General features: G+C 64.1%; 1 protein-coding gene across 2 annotated transcripts; it reads left to right on the top strand.

Annotated features, from left to right (window-relative positions):
- The first annotated feature begins 1543 nt into the window (after positions 1-1543).
- ZBTB7A (zinc finger and BTB domain containing 7A) lies at positions 1544-18334 on the top strand. Of its 2 annotated transcripts, none has more exons than XM_082381680.1 (3): positions 1544-1677; positions 11419-12692; positions 16618-18334. In XM_082381680.1, exons 2-3 carry the CDS (start codon positions 11434-11436, stop codon positions 17117-17119), a joined length of 1761 nt encoding a protein of 586 aa, XP_082237806.1. In that variant the 5' UTR covers positions 1544-1677; positions 11419-11433; the 3' UTR covers positions 17120-18334. The 2 variants fall into 2 exon arrangements, with proteins under 2 accessions (XP_082237806.1, XP_082237805.1); XM_082381679.1 differs by lacking the exon at positions 1544-1677 and adding an exon at positions 2694-2924.
- Positions 18335-18827: the final 493 nt, after the last annotated feature.

Raw genomic sequence — 18827 nt, forward strand, 5'->3', positions numbered from 1 at the left:
CAATTCAACCCATTTGGGCGTTGAAAGGCACTTTTAATACGTGTGTGAAGAGGCAGTAAAGTGCAGGAGGTTGGGGGGGGGGAGGAAAGCTTTGAAGTCGGAGAAGGACAGACGGGGTGCATTTCACCCACGGCAGTGGAAGTTTCCTGCCTGTAAGGTAATGGTGGTAAAAATGATAATAACAATAAATAATGATCATGATAATGGCATTAGATGTTAGAATGAAGGTAAACAGGACCCCGGACAGAGACAGCCACCAGAGAAGCGTTCAGTAAACGACAGCTACGAAGCAGGTGCCAGCCCTCTCCGACCAAGGGAATGAGGAAGGGGAAACTGAGGCTCAGAGCTCCCCAGGCGGCTGATTGCACCAGCCAGCCCTCTCCGGGCGCCTACTGTGTGCAGCGGGCAGCCGGCCGGGCCGGGTCAGGCTGTTCTCACCCCTCGTCCCCTCCTCCCTCTCCCCCGTCCCCCGCCGGACCTCTCCCACGACCGGGGAGGAAGTGGGAGAAATGGACAGGGAAAAAAAGTTGGGCTGAGCCAACGCCTCCCCACTCCCCACCTCCGCCCCTCCCGAGCCACGCAGACCCTTGCGGGAGCGGACCGCAGAACCCAGGCGTCCGGGGCCGGGACCCCGTCCCGCCCAGTGGCCCGCAGATGGGTGGGGGAACTTGGAAAGCCGGGAAAACAACAGCCCAGCCCGCCCCTCGCCAACCCCTTCCCCCGCTACGCCCCTGGCGCAGCGGGCGGAGGCGACTCCTTTATATAATCTCGGGCGGGCAGGTTGGCTGTTTCATTGAGAGACCCGGGAGCCCAGCGGACCCAAGCAGTCAGCTGAAAGCCTGCCCCCGGGTCCCTTCCGCGGCTGGGCAAACTGAGGCCCGGGGAGGGCCGGCGCTAGGCCCGCGGCCCCCACCCCCTCGCGCCCCCCCCACCCCCAGCAGCCCGGGCAGCCGCGACCCACGCCCGCGTCTCTCCTCGCAGTGCGCACAGCCCTCCCCGCCCCCGCTGCCATCCTGCCACGCCCCAGGCGTCGGGGGCAAAGCCCGCGCCCCCCCGCACCCGCCTCTGCGCAGAGGCTGGGGGCCTGTTTATCTGGAGGCCCCCACCCCCTCCACCCCGGGGGGCCCGCTCCCCCCGCGCCCCGGGGAGCTCTGGGGCCAGATAAGCTGGCAGGCTGGCACGGCGCCGCACAGCGGGGCGGAGAGGTCAGAGGAGGGGGGGGCGCGCCGGGGGCGGGTTGGACCCCCCCAACAACTTGACAAAACCTAGTAACAGCCCGGTCTCCCCGGCGCAACGGGCGAAGCCCCACGGGAGGGCAGAGACGTGGCAAGAGGGGACCTGCCGAGCCTGTTCTGGCCTCTGAGGCCGGGGTGGGGGGGGCGGGCTGGGCGTGGGGGGGCCGGCGGCTGCGGCACCTTTAAGACAAGGGAGGACCCCTCTTGCCCTCGGAGAAACCAGGAAGGGAGTCGCGAGCATCATACGGGGCTTTGGCTGTACTGTACAGTTACTGTAGGGGCAGTGACGCCGCCGCCGGAGCGAGGGAGCGACGAGGGGAGAGCCAGCGAGGGGAGAGCGAGACGCGGACCCCAGAGGCGAGCGGCCGAGGAGCACAGTCCCAACTCCGGGCCCCGGCCCCGCGCGCCCCGGCCCGGCCCGGCCCCGGCCCGGCCCCGCGAGGTAAGTCAGCGCCCGGCGTAGCCCCCAGCGCGGGGTGCAGGGCGGGGACGTGCCGGGGGCGCTGCGCCCACCCCTGCCCTCTCGGGAAGGGGCGATCCCGGGATCCGGGGACGTTCCGCAAGTTTCAGAGGAGGGGGTGGTTGGCAGCTGCCCGGAGGCGGGAGGCGCCCTGGATCCCGAGGGCGGGGAGGGGGCGCCGCCCGGGAGTGGGTATTGGGGGCGAAGTGCATGGGCTTGTGCGCCAGCCCCCCCCTCCGTGCATGGTTTTTCGGGGCTCCCAGGCGCGCGGGGAGAGGGGGAGGGGAAGCGGGGCTGCATTGAGGGTGGGGGGAGCCGGCGTGGGGAGATAGGGGGGCGCGTCGCGTGCTAAGTTTGCATCTGGGTACTGGGGGCGCTCTCGCCCCCCGGGGGCCTATTCGGTGCTGCGTGCATACGTTGGAGTTGGCCAGGATTGAGCTCCATGGGGGATGGGGGGGAGGGGGCTGAAAAAACAGGGAGGGGGGCTTTGCAAAGGAGGGGGAAGGGGTGGGGTGTCCGGGTGGGCGGGCGCGGCCGCTCGGGCCTCTGGGTATCGTAGTTCCCCCGCGCTTGCGGCTGGCAGGTGGCAGGCAGCTAGGACTACAAGTCCCAGGGTGCCCTGCGCCGGCGGCCCGCCGCGGCCCGCGGGTAGGGGCGGTGCGGAGGAGGGGCGGTGAGCGGCGGGCTGGCGAGCCAATGGGCGCGGGCCGATCGCGCGGCGCGGCTCGGGGGCGGGCCCTGACGGCCAGGGGGCGGGGCCTGGAGCCGGGCTCCCCTTGCCGGGGGCCGGTGGCGGTCCCCGGCTTCCGGCTGCGCGGCCCGCGGGCCGGCCCCCTCCCCGCCCCGGGGCCCCTCCCCGCCTGGTTGTGTAACCGTCCCCAGCCCCCCTCCCCTCAGCCCCCCGCCCCGGGGGGGGGGGGTCACCCACCCGGCGCTCCCCGGGGAGGGCGGCGGCCCGGGCGGCCGCGCAGCGCAGGCGAGCCCGGGGATGCGCGGCCTAGTGCAGACTGGGCCGGGGCGTGGGGGAGGCGGGCGGGCGGACCCAGATCCGGGGTAATTTGCATCGCCCTCCCCCCAGCCCGGGTGGGGATTGGCCGCCGGCGGCGGGGGGTGGCGCGGGGCCAGGCTCACTGCCGCCTCCCGGCCCCTCGGAGGGAGCCAGCCCAGCCGCAGCCGCCGCCACCGCCGCCGCCGGGGCCGGGCCCCCTCGCCGCTGCCCCGGGAAGGAGGTAGGAGCCCCCCGCGCGGGCGGCGCTGTGGGGGCCCGCGGGCCGGGGCGGGGGCCGCGCGCTGCGGCCGGGGCGGGGGAGGGGGCCGCTTCCTGCCCCCACCCGGGCCTGACTCAGCCCTGGGCGGGGGGACCGGCCTGGCCCCTCGCCCTGCCCGCGCGGCTGTCCGGCCCCGGCCCCGGGGGAGGGAGCAGAGAGCACCCCTCTCCCCCGTCCGCGCCCCCAAAGCGCGTGACCCCGTCTCCTCTGGCCCGGACACCCCTCCTTCCCCTTGACGCCACCACCACGTGCGAACCCTGAGCCCGGGCAGAGGAGGGGGTGAGCTGGTGGGATCTGGCCCCCTCCCTCGCTTTGCCTCCCTCCCCGGCCTAGGAACCGGCCCCCTCCCCCAGCCCCGGGCCTGGGAACCAGGCAGGGGCCTGAGCTGGGGCCGGTGCACCCCCCGGGGCCCAGGCCTTTGCGGGTCCTGGGAGGCACTGTCCGCGCTGGCTGGCCGGCGGCGAGGGAGTCCGGTGGACCGCGGCAAGAGACTGCTGTCCAACCAGGCCCGGGCACCCTGTGGGCACCCACTAAATGTTTGGGGAATGTAGCCAGCAGTTGGCGGGGTGGCAGGGGGAGGTAGGCAACTCCTCTCTCCCCCTAGCCAGGCGGCGGAAGTGAGAGAGGTGTTGGTGCCCCTCCACCGGGTGTGCCCACCTGGCTCACCCATGGGTGGCGGGCTTGCTTGGCTTCCCCCACCCCCCCTCCCTGCCAGCTGCCTCCCGGACCAGGGCCGGAGCAGGCCCGGCCGGAGAGGGCGTCCAGGATTCCATGTCAGCCCCCCACCCCCACCCCAACAGGGCCAGGGCGTAACCCTGAGTGTGCCGCTCCCACACTGGGGGGCCCTCCCCAGGACCAGCCGATCACTTCCTACTGGCAGAGCTGGTCTTGGGAGAGGTCCGGGGAGTCCAGGCTAGGCCCTGCTGCTGCCCAGGCCCCCGAGGCTCCAGGTAGGGGGGCATTCTCCCCCGAGGGCCACCCCGGGTGGGGCCTGGCACTTATCGGCTGGGCTCGGGGCTCTGTTTACCGCCAGCCATCGCTGTGGAGACGGGAGCCTGGGGGAGAAGGGGGGGCAGGAGCCAGTGGCTGGAAGAGCGAAGCCCTGGGATCCGCATGCCTAATGAAGGAAAGAGGAGCCAACGGGGACACTGAAATTTTAATTCGTGGGTCACTTTGGGGGGGTATTTATTATTCAGTTCTGATTGGCTGACTGGCTGCGTGGTGGCCAGTCAGCACCCTGGCCCGGGCGGGGAGCCACGCAACTCTCAGCAGAGGCCCTCGGCAGCGGGTGGCTGCGGGGAGCCCATGCACCCTTTTCTCCGTGTGGGAGACTGAGGCCCGGCAGTGCTCAGCCTTCGTCCAGTGGGGAAGGTTCTCGAGGCAGTAGCTAGCCCTCGTGTTGGCGTTTTTCCTTCCCTTCTTTTCCTTGGAACCCTCTGACCCATAAGCTGGTTGGGCTGGTGGAGGTCCCCGATGCCATGCGAGGAAACTGAGACCAGGAGGGGAGGCCAGACGCAAGCATGGGGCCTCAGGGGCTTAGAGCAAGGCTCAGAGCGGTGCCCTATGGGGCAGGGAAGACTGAGGCCCTGGGGGAAGCAGAGAGCAGCCCAAGGTCACCCAGCCAGAGCTGGGTCTGACCCTTGTGGTCCTGCCTCCTAGTTTAGGACGCGTCCAAAGTCCTTTGTGTGTCACAGCCGAGGGGCGCCGGCCCACCTTTCTTCTAGAGGGCCTGGAGGTTGACAGCAGGCACCTGTCTGCCAAATGGAGCCTTTGCCCCAAGAGGACAGTGAGGCTCAGAGAGGGGCAGCAAGGTGTCCAAGGTCACACAGCAGGGGCCTTAGCCTCCCTGCGTCCCAGCCTTCCGAGGCAGGCCCTTCCCACCCCATCTGAGCTGCAGCCCCGCCCCTTGGCACCTTGGCCCCTGGAGACCGGCAGGGCTCTGTGTTTTTACAACCCATTATTTCCGAGGAGACCCAGGTCACCTCCCAGAGCCAAGAGTCAGGGCCAGCCCCTCTGAAGCAGAGCTGGCCTGAGGAGGGGGTCCACAGGGGTTTCAAATGCTGGCCCACTTGCTCTGTGACCTTGGACAAGCCCCATGGCCTTTTGGAGCCTGAGCATCCTTCTCTGTAAAATGAGGTGGTTGTGGGTTCCCCCCAGGTACTGCCTGCAGGTCCACCTGTGTTCCCTTTCCTTCCCTCCCTCATGGAGGAAGCACCTGGGTCAGCTCAGGACACAGCAGGGATTCTGCTAGTGTGTGTGTGTGTGTGTGTGTGTGTGTGTGTGTGTCTGTGTGTGTGTGTGTGTGTCTGTGTGTGTCTGAGACACCCCCCCACCTGTCATCTTGTGCTCCAGGCGCCTGATAGACCATAAACCACCCTGCAACAGCCCTGGGCAGTGGAGACCAGAGGAACAGGCTTGGGTGGGGGCCACTGTGGTCCAATCTCAGCCCGGCCCTCCACTCCAGCTGAGGTCCACCTCGGGAGGTCACCTCCCTTCTGCCAACCTCAGTTTTGCCATTGGTACAATGGGGAGATTACCTTTAGGCCAAAAGTGAGGATTTACTCAGTGATTCCCCAGGAATGTTTGTTGAGTGACTGCTGTGTGGTGTCAGGGCCTGGGGGAGCCTCTCCTGCATCTCTGTTCTGATGCCCTGAGTTCACAGGTGTCAGCTGGACTCCAGCCCTGCCCCAGGCTCCCTGTGTGACCTCAGGCAAACCTCTCCCTTTTCTGGGCTATCACAAGGCAGCTCTGAGGGGGTGTGAGAATAAGCTGTCCTCCCCCCCAGGCCCCCAGGGTGGGGGGATTTAGTCCCCTGCTGGTACCTGGGGGCATTGTGTGTGGTGGGGGAGGAGGGTGGAGCCCTGGGAGGACTAGTTAGTTTGGCCAGATGGAGCCAGACAGATGACCCGTGTTCAAATCCAGTCTCTGTGTGACTCTGGGCAAGTTGCCTCAGTTTCCTGGCCTGTGAAGTGGGGCAGTGGTTACAGACCCTGCCTACCAGAGCTATGAGGATTGATGCTGAGTTGATCCAGACCAGGCCCCCGTCAAGCCCCGTTGAGGAACAGCCCCTGCCCTTGCGGCCTGAGTCCCGAGTCTTTGGAGCACCAAAGCGCGGAAGGTGCCCTGTGGAGAATCTGGCCAAAGGACCAGCCCCTCCATCTGTCCCCCCAGCAGGCTGTGGACGGCCACTCGGTGGAAGCGTCCCCACCCACGCCTTTCTGGTTTGACTGGAAAACAAGGCTCGGTCCCACCTCCCATCAGGATGTGTTTGATAGGAGGGAACTGGCTGGATTTGTAGGCACAGGACACTGGGGCCCCAGTGGGCCAAGCACCCCTTTGGGGTTTCCAGGCCGAGCTGTCCGCCTGCTCAGGCTGTGGGTGGGGCTGGGGGTGGTACAGGCACCTCCAGGTGACAAGCCGGCCTCAGGGGAGGGAGGGAGCAGTCTGGATGGAAGTCACCCAGGCCTCTCCTGGGCATCTTGGATAAGCAGGTGCAGCCTGAGTTGAGGGCAGTGTAGACACGGATGGGATTCTGTGAGGCCTGGCTTTGGTTACCCCCGGTGACAGGAAGCTTATTCCTTCCACCTCCACTGAGAATGGCTCTGTCTTCGCAGGGCTTCCTCTTGGAAGCTGGTCTTGGTGTCGGGGCTGTACTTCCTGGCCCACGACAGCACTCAGAGCGTGGGAACAGGGTGGGCCTCAGCCCCACCCATGAGTTGGGGCTCAGATGGGATCCCCATGACCTCCTAATCCCCACCCCCACCAGCCTCCACACACACACTTCCCACTGGGCCCGCAACCTTCCTGCCTCTGGCCCTTTAAGGCCCGGGCAGGAAGCCCCTCCCCATTTAGGGCAATAAATGGACACATAAAATGGCCGAGGGCCTGTTTGCTGGTGTCTGGCCTGGAGGGAGGCCTGCGAGGACAGGCGGGCAGGGGGCAGGCTGACAGCTGGCAGCCAGCAGTCACCCTGAGCTGTTGGTGCCCCCCACCTCCTGATCAGGATGCTGCATTCCTGTCCCATTAAACCCCGGCCTCGGTACTGGGCCAGGCGGGGATTGGCACCAGGTCGGGGCGGGGTAACCTGTCAGGACCAACCTTGCAACACAGGCTGCCAGGCTGGGAGGGGGCGGGGGCGGCCGGGCACTGGCCTGGCAGCCGCACCTGGGCGCCAGACTTGCTGTGTGACCTTGGGCCGGCCGCCCACCCTCTCTGGGCCTGGTTTCCCCCACACACACATGATGGCTCAGCTTCCTCCTGGGGCTCACCACACACTTCCTTGGTACACAGTAGTTGGGGAGGGGGCTGGATTCCTGGAATGACGTTCAGAGGTGAAGTTCAAAGCCCCCAGTCCACAAGGGAGGGGGTAAACAGCCTCACTGGGCCTTTGGGGATTGTCCATGGCACATAGTAGGTCCTAGGCCAAAGTTTGCTAAGAGGATGGGAGTGGAGCCCTTTGCCACTGTCACAACCCCCAAGGAAAATGAGGCACAGAGAGGTGCTTTTCTTGGCCCAGGTTCACCCAGCTTGGAAATGGAGGAGCCAGGATATGGACGCGGGCTGCTGTGGCAGGTAGTAGGTGTTAGAGGTCCCTTATATAGTTTCCTTTCATTCTCTCCCTGAGTTGTAGGGAGGGAGGCCTTAACCCCCTGTTAAGCTGCCCGCATCCCTGGACACTCCTCCAGGAAGGCGTCAGGTGGCAATTACCTACCTATCCACTGCTGGCCACCCCCTGAGGAGTGTGGGGGGGAGGAGGAGGCCCGGCCCCAACCCTCACCTTGCACCTGACCTTGGGGACTCTCCAGCCTCCTTCCCCTGCCCCTCTCCCAGGTGCCCACCGCCGGGCCTTTGCCCCTGCTGTTTCCCATGCTTGGGACACCTTTCCCACAATCCTAGGGTCCTTCCTGGGTGACACCTGCTGTTCCTGGGACCAGGTCAGGACGCTCCTGAGCTCTGCCTGCATCCCCAGTAGTTGAGAGGTGTCAGCTCAGGCCGGCTCAAGTGAGAGTGTCTGAGTCCCAGCCTGGCTGCCGGTCTGTTGTGTGACCTTGCCCTGGTCTTATCACCTCCCTGAGCCTGTCCTCATCTCTAAAGCCCAGGGTCCAGTTAGTTCTTGAAGGTTCCAGGGCACAGAGGAGGCCCCCTCGGAGGGCAAAAAGCAGGCCCGGGTCCTTGCTGCCTGCTGCAGCAAGTGACCCTAGGTTAGATTGGAGGTGGGACTGGCACGGTCCCCTGGTACTGGGTGTGCCTGCCAGCCAGGTGGGCGGGGCTGGGTGTGGGCTCTCCAGCGCATAGCTCTTTGGTCTTTGGTTCCTCCTGTCGTTTGCTGCGCCCCTAACGTGCACTGCCCAGGGGAGGCCTGGGCCGGGGGCGGGGGGTGGAGGGTGGCCTGGGAGCAGCCCAGAGGGAGGAGGGCGCCCCACCTCCAGCCCAGGAAGAGCCTGCCGAGGCCTGCCCCTCGGCCGGCCGCCGAGTCAGCATCGAACGGCCCCGGAAATCCCATGGGGGCGAGTGTCGGGGTGGAGCTGTGATGAAACACGGGGCCCTGGGTGGGTGCAGGCCTGGGCTCAGGGGACCCTGGCCGTTGAGGGGGTGAGGCTTCCTGGAGGAGAGAATTTTTCGTTGGCTCATCATTACCGAGGAAACCGTCACGTGTCGGGGCACCTACTAGGTGTCGGGTGCCAGCAGGGCCTCTTAGAGCCAGGAAGGGAGCCACGGGGCTCTCCTGGTGAGATGGTGCTGTGGCGCACAGTGGGTGCTCAGTAATAGGTGCTTTTTGCTGCCTGGACCCCACGTGACTTCCTTCTCCCACCTGGCAGGGTCTTCCTCTGCTTTCTTAGAGGGAGGGCTCTGAGAGGCCCGGGGTGGGGGGGTGGGGGGGAGGGCAGTGGCCCCGGGCGTGGCAGGCAGGTGGCGTGTGTTCCTGGAGAGAGGGCTGGGTCAGTTTAGTTTCCAGGGCCAGGGAAGGGGCTGTGGCTGGCTGGGAGGTGTCGGCGGGGGGAGGGTTGGGGGACGGACCCCCCAGCCTCTCGCCTCTGTCAGCTCCTGGATCAGTCTTGCTGGGTGCCCTTGGCCTGGATTCTAGCTGTCTGTGGGCCTTGGTGTTCTCATCTGTAAATGGGGGTCATGCTACTTCCCTGGGGCTTTCCTTGGTTGGTATTGCCCCAGGCCCTGCCCTTTGGGGGAGGGTCTCAGATGATTATCTGGGGGAAATAGAGGCCCCAGCTGGGAAAGGACAAGGGCGCAGACCCTCAGACCCAGCCCAGACCCAAGGGCTGCCCCACACAACAGGCTCTTAGCATGTGGCCCGGCTCCTCCAGCTGGTGGAGACCCAGGCCCAGGGCTGGGTACATTGCCCCAGGCCAGGTTCAAGGCCAGAGCTTGCTCCTTCCCAGCCGGGTGGCTTCCAGCAAGTGGGAGCCTGGGCAGCTTCACGCCTGAAGTAAGGATGTGCCAGCATCTGGCCCGGTGGGCTCGGTGCTGGTGGGAAGGCGGGGGTGGAGGGGCCTTGGCGAGGGGTGAGTCACCCGGACCAATTCAGGTCTCGACCTAGAGGCCCCAGGAGGACCCCTGAGGGGACACTGGCAAGCAGGGCCAGGGTGGCCATCTTGGCACGTTGGTGGCCCGGATCAGAGGAGGGGCGAGGAGGGGCCGAGGCCGGTCTGATCCGGAGTCCCATCTGCCCGCTTGCTCCCTGGGGCCCGGGGCCAGACGGCAGATGGTGGCAGGGGGTGGAAGCCGCCACAGGGGGCTCTGCCGAGGCTTCCCGTGGCCGAGCCTCGTGGGGGGGGGGTGGTCATCGTGCCCCCATCCCCATCCTCCTGCTCCCAGCAGCCACATCTGAGCCTGCCCCGCCACCCACCGCGGGCTGGCGGAACAGAGGCGGGAGCTAAGCAGCTGGTGCGGTCGGCGGGAAAGAGGGCGGGCGGCGGAGAGAGGCGTCCCGGGAAGTGTACTGGCCGCCTGCACGCCACACAAAGGCCTCTGTGTCGGCCCCAAGGCCTGGACCCCATTCGCAGGGCGGCCCTGGGTCGGGACAGGCCTACCCTGGCCTTAGGGCTGACCAGACCAAGCCCAGCTCCCTTGCCGGGCCAGCCGCCTGTATCCCACTAGAGGCACAGTGGGAGGGATCTGTGTTAGAGCTGAGCTGGGTCACCCAGCTGGGGGTCCTGGGGTCTTTAGGAGGCTGAGGAAGGCCCGGTTCAGGCTCTGGCCTGAAAGCAGGCTGGCTGGGCCCAGAGGAATGTGGGTTTTGTTGGGTGGCTTGGGGCAGCCGGGGGCTCCCCGGAGAGGGTGGAGGGGTGGGGACAGAGCCAGAGGGTTGCACAAGCGCCCGAGTGGGTGGATGAGTCACAGCCCAGGGGAAGGCGGAAAATAGGAGGGGGGGGGAGAGGGGCGGGACAGAGTCCCCCCCATGGCCCTGCTTTTCCAAAGGCTTCTGCCCATTTGACAGATGGGGAGACTGAGGCCCGGAGAGTGGCAGGGCCTTGTCCCGGGCTGAACAGTGCAAACAGGGTGGCCAAAAGGAGAGGGGCTGGCCAGGCAGGAGGTGGGCAGGAGGCCCCTGGCCCCCCACTCCTCCTTGACGGGGTCAGCTTGAGTGGGCAGGGAGGAGCGTCAGGCAGTGGCCTGGTTTCCCCCAGTTACTCACTGCGAGGGCCGAGCCATGTCCTAGGGGTTCCACAGGGCAGGAAGGGGTCTGTCCTGCAGAGTCACCACCCCACCCCACCAGGGCACACCCTCGGCCCTGATGACCCTGGCCAGGTCCCTGGGTCTTGGCCTTACCCCTTCCTGCTGACTCAGAGTCCCCCAAGAGAACTGGGCCCGACCAGGAGGCAGGAGAGAAGGTTAGGGAGGCTGAGGGGCTAGGCAGGGATGGATGGCCATGCTGGTTGGATATTGGGTCTTGGGTCAGTTGCCCTGGGTTTGAGTTGAGGTGCAGCCATGGGGCCCTGGGACTCCCTGAGCCTGAGCCTCGTTTTCTCACCTCTGCGGTGGAGACGGTGCTGCCTCTGGGACTGCTGGGCGCTCGGCCAGGGCAGCGCACGGTGGGTGCCTTATGTCACCGCTGTGGCCTCCTAGAGAGGGCATGGGCAGAATCCCGTGCTCAGATTCATTAGGAAACAACTTGTGTCGGGCATTTATTGAGCACCTTCTGTGTGCTCCCACGCCACTTCAAATTGTCCTTTGGACGGGCACTCCCCTCTCTCGTAAAGCGGGGAGGGGGGCCGGTGTTCATCTCTGAAGCACCCAGTTGGGTTTCGCCAACGTCCTCTCACTTTGATGATGCAGAACCAGCCGTGGACCATCCTGGTGCAGAGCTGGGGAAACCGAGGCTGGCGGGGGAGGTGGGGCGGGGATGTGGGGGCACTACTTTCTGAGGGCCTCGCAGCCCGGCCAGTTGGCCCGGCCCTCCCTGTCCCTCACGACCACCCCTTCCTCCCCGGTGCTGCAGGTCTCGGCGCGGAAGATGGCCGGCGGCGTGGACGGCCCCATCGGGATCCCGTTCCCCGACCACAGCAGCGACATTCTGAGCGGACTCAACGAGCAGCGGACGCAGGGCCTGCTGTGCGACGTGGTGATCCTGGTGGAGGGCCGCGAGTTCCCCACGCACCGCTCGGTGCTGGCTGCCTGCAGCCAGTACTTCAAGAAGCTGTTCACATCGGGCGCCGTGGTGGACCAGCAGAACGTGTACGAGATCGACTTCGTCAGCGCCGAGGCGCTCACGGCCCTCATGGATTTCGCCTACACGGCCACGCTCACCGTCAGCACAGCCAACGTGGGTGACATCCTCAGCGCCGCCCGCCTGCTCGAGATCCCCGCCGTGAGCCACGTCTGCGCCGACCTCCTCGACCGGCAGATCCTGGCGGCCGATGCGGGTGCCGATGCCGGCCAGCTGGACCTCGTAGATCAAATTGATCAGCGAAACCTCCTTCGCGCCAAGGAGTACCTCGAGTTCTTCCAGAGCAACCCCATGAACAGCCTGCCCGCCGCCGCCGCCGCCTCATTTCCATGGTCCGCCTTTGGCGCATCCGACGATGACCTGGACGCCACCAAGGAGGCCGTGGCCGCTGCCGTGGCCGCCGTGGCCTCCGGCGACTGCAATGGCTTGGACTTCTACGGGCCCGGCCCCCCAGCCGAGCGGCCCCCGGCCGGGGACGGGGATGAGGGAGATAGCAACCCAGGTCTGTGGCCGGAGCGGGATGACGACGCCCCTGCTGGGGGCCTCTTCCCGACCCCCGTGGCCCAGCCGTCCACCGCCACACAGAACGGCCACTACGGCCGGGGCGGGGAGGAGGAGGCAGCCTCGCTGTCAGAGGCGGCCCCGGAGCCGGGCGACTCTCCGGGCTTCCTGTCAGGCACGGCCGAGGGCGAGGACGGGGACGGGGCCGACGCGGACGGGCTGGCGGCCAGCACGCTTCTGCAGCAGATGATGTCGTCGGTGGGCCGGGCGGGGGCGGCGACGGCGGGGGACAGCGACGAGGAGTCACGGGCGGATGACAAGGGCGTCGTGGACTACTACCTGAAGTACTTCAGCGGCGCCCACGACGGCGACGTCTACCCGGCCTGGTCGCAGAAGGTGGAGAAGAAGATCCGGGCTAAGGCCTTCCAGAAGTGCCCCATCTGCGAGAAGGTCATCCAGGGCGCCGGCAAGCTGCCGCGGCACATCCGGACCCACACGGGTGAGAAGCCCTACGAGTGTAACATCTGCAAGGTCCGATTCACCAGGTGAGCCGGCGCCACCGTGGCGTGGGGCGGGGGTCGGGGGGGCGTGGGGGGTGCTTCCTGGGGGCCCTTTGCCCCAAAAGCAGCCACACGGGGACCCCCTGCCCCGCCCTGCGCGAGCACGCTCACACCCTGCTTCCGCGTGTGAAAACAACACCGCACCCTGCCCTGCAAGGGTGCGTTGTCTATCGGGGCACCCCCGACCCCCATGCGCCTGTCGAGAGAGCCTGGGTGGGTGGTGCCGCACAGGCCCTGAACAAGGTGACCACAAGAACATGAAGCGTGCCAGGCGGTGCCGACCTGCGTGAGGCTGGAAGGAAGGGCCCAAGGAGTCGCTTTTCTTCTTTTTCCCTGGGTGGTTCTTCTCGTCCCGACTGGTGCATGTGGGCCTTGGGAGAGGGCGACAGCCCCACTTGGAGCAGGGAGTTCTGGTCGTTAGGTAACTTTGAAGTCTTCCGTGAGCCCGGGGGACTTGCTTCATTCAGCCAACGTTTATGGAGTGCCTGCTGGGTGCCAGGCCCTGTTCTAGAAGTGGAGGGACAAGCCAAAATCCCCGTGGGGGCGACGGAGCATGTGCGAGATAAAACCGCAGAACTGATAACACTAGTTGGTGGAAAGTGCCAGGGAGGAAAAGAGCAGAGAACAGGGTCGGGGTGCGGCGGTAGGTGCTGCCTTAAACAGGGAGGCTTCCCCGAGGACTGAGAGCTGAAGGAGGAGAAGGAGGGAGCCGTGGGGAGAGGGAAAGGGAGAGGCAGCGGGAAGAGCCAGTGCAAAGGCCCTGAGGCCAGTTCAGCTTAGGGAATCGCCACAGCCAGTGGAGGGAAAAGGGCATGGGAGCCGTTGGGCTTGGTCCCTGGACAGGAGGAGTTTGAGGCCAGGCTGGGGGGATTTTGCGATCTGGTCTTAAGAGTCCAGAGGTGGCAGGCTGGGCCTTGTGGGCCAGCCCGGTGGGGGCAGGGGGCTGGTGTGCGGGGGCCTAGCCAGGCTGGGTGACTCAGCATCACCCCCTACCCTCACCAGCCCCGGGGTTCCCCCAGCCACACCCACCCAGGCCGAAGAAAGAGGCCATTGTCCCGGCTTCCCGGCCCTGCCCTGTGGGGACAGGATCTGGGAGCTGACCCCCGGACCAGCCCCCGGGCCCCCTCCCCAGCAAGCCAGGAGAGGAGGGTGTGGCTGGGACTCCAGGGCCCAGGAGTGCCAGGCAGGGGCAAAGGGCACTGGCCGGGAGGCAGGCAGCCTGGTAGGTGGCCTGGCTCTCCCCCTTTGGTGAGATCAGGGTGCCGGTGGTCTTAGGGGCCTCCCTCTTGCTCCAGTTGTGGGGATGGTGGACTGGGCTGGCTGTGGGCCCTGCCCTCAGGGGTCTTGGGGCCTGGGAGGAGCAGCCTGGTGGAGGCCCAGCAAGCCAGAGCCTGGAGAGGTGACACCTTCCCCCACGCCCCCACCCTCAGCCAGGCTCAGTTTCACCTTCTGGCCTGGAGCTCTCTTGGCCACCCCACCCTCAACCCGGGGCTGATCCTGTTTGCCGTTCTGGGAAACTGAGGCATAGAGAGGGCCACCAGGCCAGGCCTCTTCCTCCCAGGCGCCCACCTGGCTCCTCTCTGCCCTCCAGGGCCCCAGCCCCCGCCCCTCCCTCCAGGCTGGGGAGCCCAGGGGCCCCTCTGAGTCACACTAAAGAGTTGAGTAAGCAGGGCCTGTGGCGGCCGGGGCTATAATTACCCAGGCCGGGGCTTGAGGTGATGAAACTGGGGCTTCCTCCACCCCCACCCCACATTGGGACAGCCCCCAACCCTCTGTGCAACTCAGGGCAAGTCACTTCCCCTCTCTGAGCCTCCAAGCCTCAGCTAGGGACATCTCTGTACAGTGCTAGAACAATCCGAGTCCCTCCTGTTCCCTCCGTGACCTGGCCCCAGGGTCTGAGCGGGGCAACTGGGAGACCATGTTAGCCGGCTCCGAGGAGGCAGGGTGGGGGGTGGCGGGAAGCGCCTGGCCATTGCCATCCTTTCTGGTAACAGCCCAAGTTAATCCAGGGAGCGATGAGTTTGTTGTGGCCCAGGTTCTGCTGGCTCACGTGGGGGTGTAACGAGGCCAGAGAATAGGCAGGGGGTCTGGTTGCAAAGGGCCAGGTCTTGATCCTCAGAATAGTAAGAAGCCATAGAAAAGTTAGGCCAAGCAGGGACACCATCTCTGTGGGCAGTACCAGAGGGAGGGACTTGGGACTGAAAGCCCCGGGGGAGGGGAGTGCAGGCCTTTGTCTCGGGGTTGGGAAAGACTTCCTGGAGGAGGAGGGGCATTTTAGGTGGGGCTTTGAAGGATGAGTAGGAGTTTATTAGTCCTGGCACTGAAGAAGCTCTCAGTCTGGTGGGCATCAGAAGGGAGAGACCCCGAGTGACTCAGTGGAGCATAAGAGTCTGCAGCAAGGAGCAGGTCAGAGTCTAGCCAGAGCTCTGGAGACCGAGGTCCCTGCCCCTGCCTTGTGGATTCCAGGCAGGAATCCACCCCCATCACTATGGACCAGCATAGTACAATAGAAATATCATGTGAGCCACCTCCGTGACTCTACATTTTCTGGCAGCCACATTTTTAAAAAGTAAAAGAAACAGGTGAAAGTAATTTTAATCATATTTTACATAATCCATTAGTTCCATTTCAATATGTGATCAATAAGCAGAATTATAAATGAGATCTTTTACAGTACATTGAGCAAATGAAGTCTTCAGAATCTGGGGTGCCTTTTGCACTTCTTGCGCATCTCACCTTGGACCAGCCACATTTCAAGGGCTCAAGGGGACAGAGCAACACCTGGGTCATAGTCACCCCAGAACTGATAATGGTGACCAGCTTTGGTGGGCCAAAGGCCCCAGGCTGAACCAGGTCCACACAGTTCCCTGTGGGGTGAGATGGGCATGGAGGGGCCCTGGAATCACACCCAGTCCCTGTTTTCAGGGCTCACAGTCCAGTCAGGGAGACAGATGAGAAACAAAGGCAGTGGCATGAGGGACTGGGGGTGAGGGAGTCTGGGAGGGCCTCTCTGAGGAGATCACGTTTGGGCTGAAATTCAACTGTGAAGATCTGGGAGGGAAAAAAGTGCTCCAGGTAGCCAGAACAGCATGTGTAAAGGCCCTGAGGTAGGCTCATAGTTTATCAGCATGTTGGGGTGACAGCCAGGAAGCCAGTGTGGCCAGAGCAGAGTGAGGCAGAGGTGAGGGGAGATCTGGCAGGAACTGGGGGTAGGGGGTGGGGTCCCTGGGGTGGGGGCTTGGTTACTACTGTGACCAGCTGCCCTGGATTTTCAGTGACTGAGGGGTTCCCCAGGACACAGAACTTTCAGTGCTAAAACCAGGACAGCTTAACCCTCTCTGTTACCAAATACTCCGGCATTCCTCCTTGTTCCCTGTAGCATTTTCAGCACCTGGAACAGGGTCTGGTATGCAGCAGGTGCTCAGTAAATGCCTGTAGTGTGAAGCCATGCACCTGCCACTGGGCAGAGCCCCAGGTGGGAGGGAGGCCTGTTATCTTCCTCCTCCTATGCATAAGAAAAGGGTTTCAGTGGGACTTCCCTGGTGGTCCAGTGGTTAAGACTCTGCGCTTCCACTGCAGGGGGCATGGATTTGATTCCCTGGTGGGGGAACTAAGATCCCGCAGTGCGGCCAAAAAACAAAAAAACAAAAATATTGGGTTTCAGAGAGGTTCAGCCATTCCCCCGTGGCCACACAGCGAGGCCCTTTTCACACCTTCGCGGGTTCCTTGGTGCTGTTCTCAGAATGGGGACCCGCACCCCCTTTCCCCGCAAAACGAGGGCGCCCCCTGCCGCAGCCCACCTTTCCGCGAGGGTCCCGGTTTCCCCGCGACGAGGCTGGCGGGGGCGGAGGGGCTTCCATCCCGGGCAGGGGCCCGGCCGGGCGCCGGCTGACCCTCGGCCCGTCCACAGGCAGGACAAGCTCAAGGTGCACATGAGGAAGCACACGGGCGAGAAGCCGTACCTGTGCCAGCAGTGCGGTGCGGCGTTCGCGCACAACTACGACCTGAAGAACCACATGCGCGTCCACACTGGCCTGCGCCCCTACCAGTGCGACAGCTGCTGCAAGACGTTCGTGCGCTCCGACCACCTGCACAGACACCTCAAGAAGGACGGCTGCAACGGCGTGCCCTCGCGCCGCGGCCGCAAGCCCCGGGTGCGGGGTGGCGGGCTTGGGGGGCCCGACCCCGCCCCCGCCCCGGGGGCCCCTGCGCCGCCCGGTGCCCCTGCCCCGCCCGGCTCGCCGGACGCGCGGCGCAACGGCCAGGAGAAGCACTTTAAGGACGAGGACGAGGATGAGGACGAGGCCAGCCCCGACGGCCTGGGCAGGTTGAATGTAGCGGGCGCCGCTGGGGGAGGCGACGGGGGCGCCGGGGCCACCGCCGATGGCAGCTTCGCGGCCGGACTCGCTTGAAAACCAAAAAAGAGAAAACAGAAACCCGAGAAAGAGAGAGAGAGAGCAAATCACCCACCACCCCCCAAAAACACAAAAAAAGAAAATCTATCTATATACAGATATCTATATCTATATATATATATATATACAGATATATATATATGAAGCGTCACAGAATCTAGGGTAGTGCTTTTCTCAGATTTTTCTCCTTCATGATGTTCTCTCCCTCCATGGGGACCCTCGCCCCACCCCACCCCCAGCCCCGCTTGCCCCCCACCCCGTCGATGGCTTTCGGGGCTCAGCTTGGGGTTTTTGTGGGACACGAGGATTCTGAGCTCCCCGGGCGCCCCGCGGTTCGGGGTCTGGGGTCCCATCGGAGGCCGGATCAGGGCCCCAGGTCCCGGCAGGGGTGAGGGTGGTCACGGGGGGGGGGGGGCGGGGACGGGGGGGGGCTTTTCTTTTCCTCGCCCTTCCCCGCCCCCGCTGGTTTCTAGAGTCTTTTGAGATAAGACCTTAAAAATGATTTGTGTCCGCTGTGAGCGGACGTTAAAACGGCCCCATCCGCACCCCCACCCTCCTTCCTCAGGGCACTTCCGAAGTGGGGGTTTCCCCCTCCGTCTCCCCGACTGCCTCCCCGCCTCCCGTCCCTGCCTGTGGTCCCCCGGATCTCCTGGCCACCGCGACACAAATCTATTTATTTCCAGGCGTGGAGAAAGGGGAGAAGACGGGGAAGGGGGGGAGGGAGGGCGCCAGGGTGACTCCCCAAGGGCCCCCGCCGCCTTCCTTCACGGCACTTACAACCCGGCGGGACCTGCGGGCCGCCACTCAGGGCGCCCCTGTCACCCCCGTCTTGGTCCCCCGACCCAGGCCCACCCCAGACCCCATGAGACGTTTGGAGCGAAACTTTTTGTCTTCACCCTCTCCCCTTCCCCTAGCCCTCTCCCGATTTTTAAAAGCACTTTTTAGATTTTTTTTTTTCTCTTTTCCTCCTTAAAAACAAAATTTATATATAGATATATATATATATAAAATATACTTTTCCTCAGAGGAGCAGGCGACAGTGTGGGGTGAAAGAGCCAAGAGCAGAGGGAACGCAGGGTCTCACGGTGGCAGGGATGTGGGGAGCGAGAGTGTCCAGAAGTTCCAATGTCACAAAAGCAATAAAAACAAGATTTTACAAAAAAGAAAGGAAAAAAAAAAAACCAACAACAAGACAACCAACCACAAATAGAAGTCTTGGCACTTTGTAACAGAACGGGTACTACACTTTATCTTAATTCTTAATTTAAAAACATGTTTACAAGTTGCAACCAACTTCTATGAAAAGTCAAAAAGACAAAAAAAAATAAAATAAGAGAGAGAGCGAGAGAGAGAGCGAGAGAGAGAGCGAGAGAGAGCAAACAGAAATTCCTAAAAGTCGATTTATTTTTGTACAAAATAATAAAAAAAGAAACCCACCACAGACGTAGAATCCACTTCTGTTCCCCGAGGTGAGAAGGGGGTCAGGAAGTCACGGGTGAGGGCGAAGCCTTCTGAGGTATTTGTGCTTTACCACGGGGGCTCGCCTTGCAGGCAGGACTGCGGGGTTTTTGTGTTTCTGCCGTGTCCCCCCCCCAATTCTGTCCTTTTTTTGGGTTCTGATTTGGAGACGTCTCGTCACCTGCTAGCCATACAGTGGCCACCCGTGTCCGCGGGGACCCTCCTTACCGACTCCCCAGCTCAGGGA

This window comes from Balaenoptera borealis (genome assembly GCF_965194805.1).
Source record: "Balaenoptera borealis genome assembly, chromosome: 2".
In the NCBI taxonomy this organism is placed as follows: domain Eukaryota; kingdom Metazoa; phylum Chordata; class Mammalia; order Artiodactyla; family Balaenopteridae; genus Balaenoptera; species Balaenoptera borealis.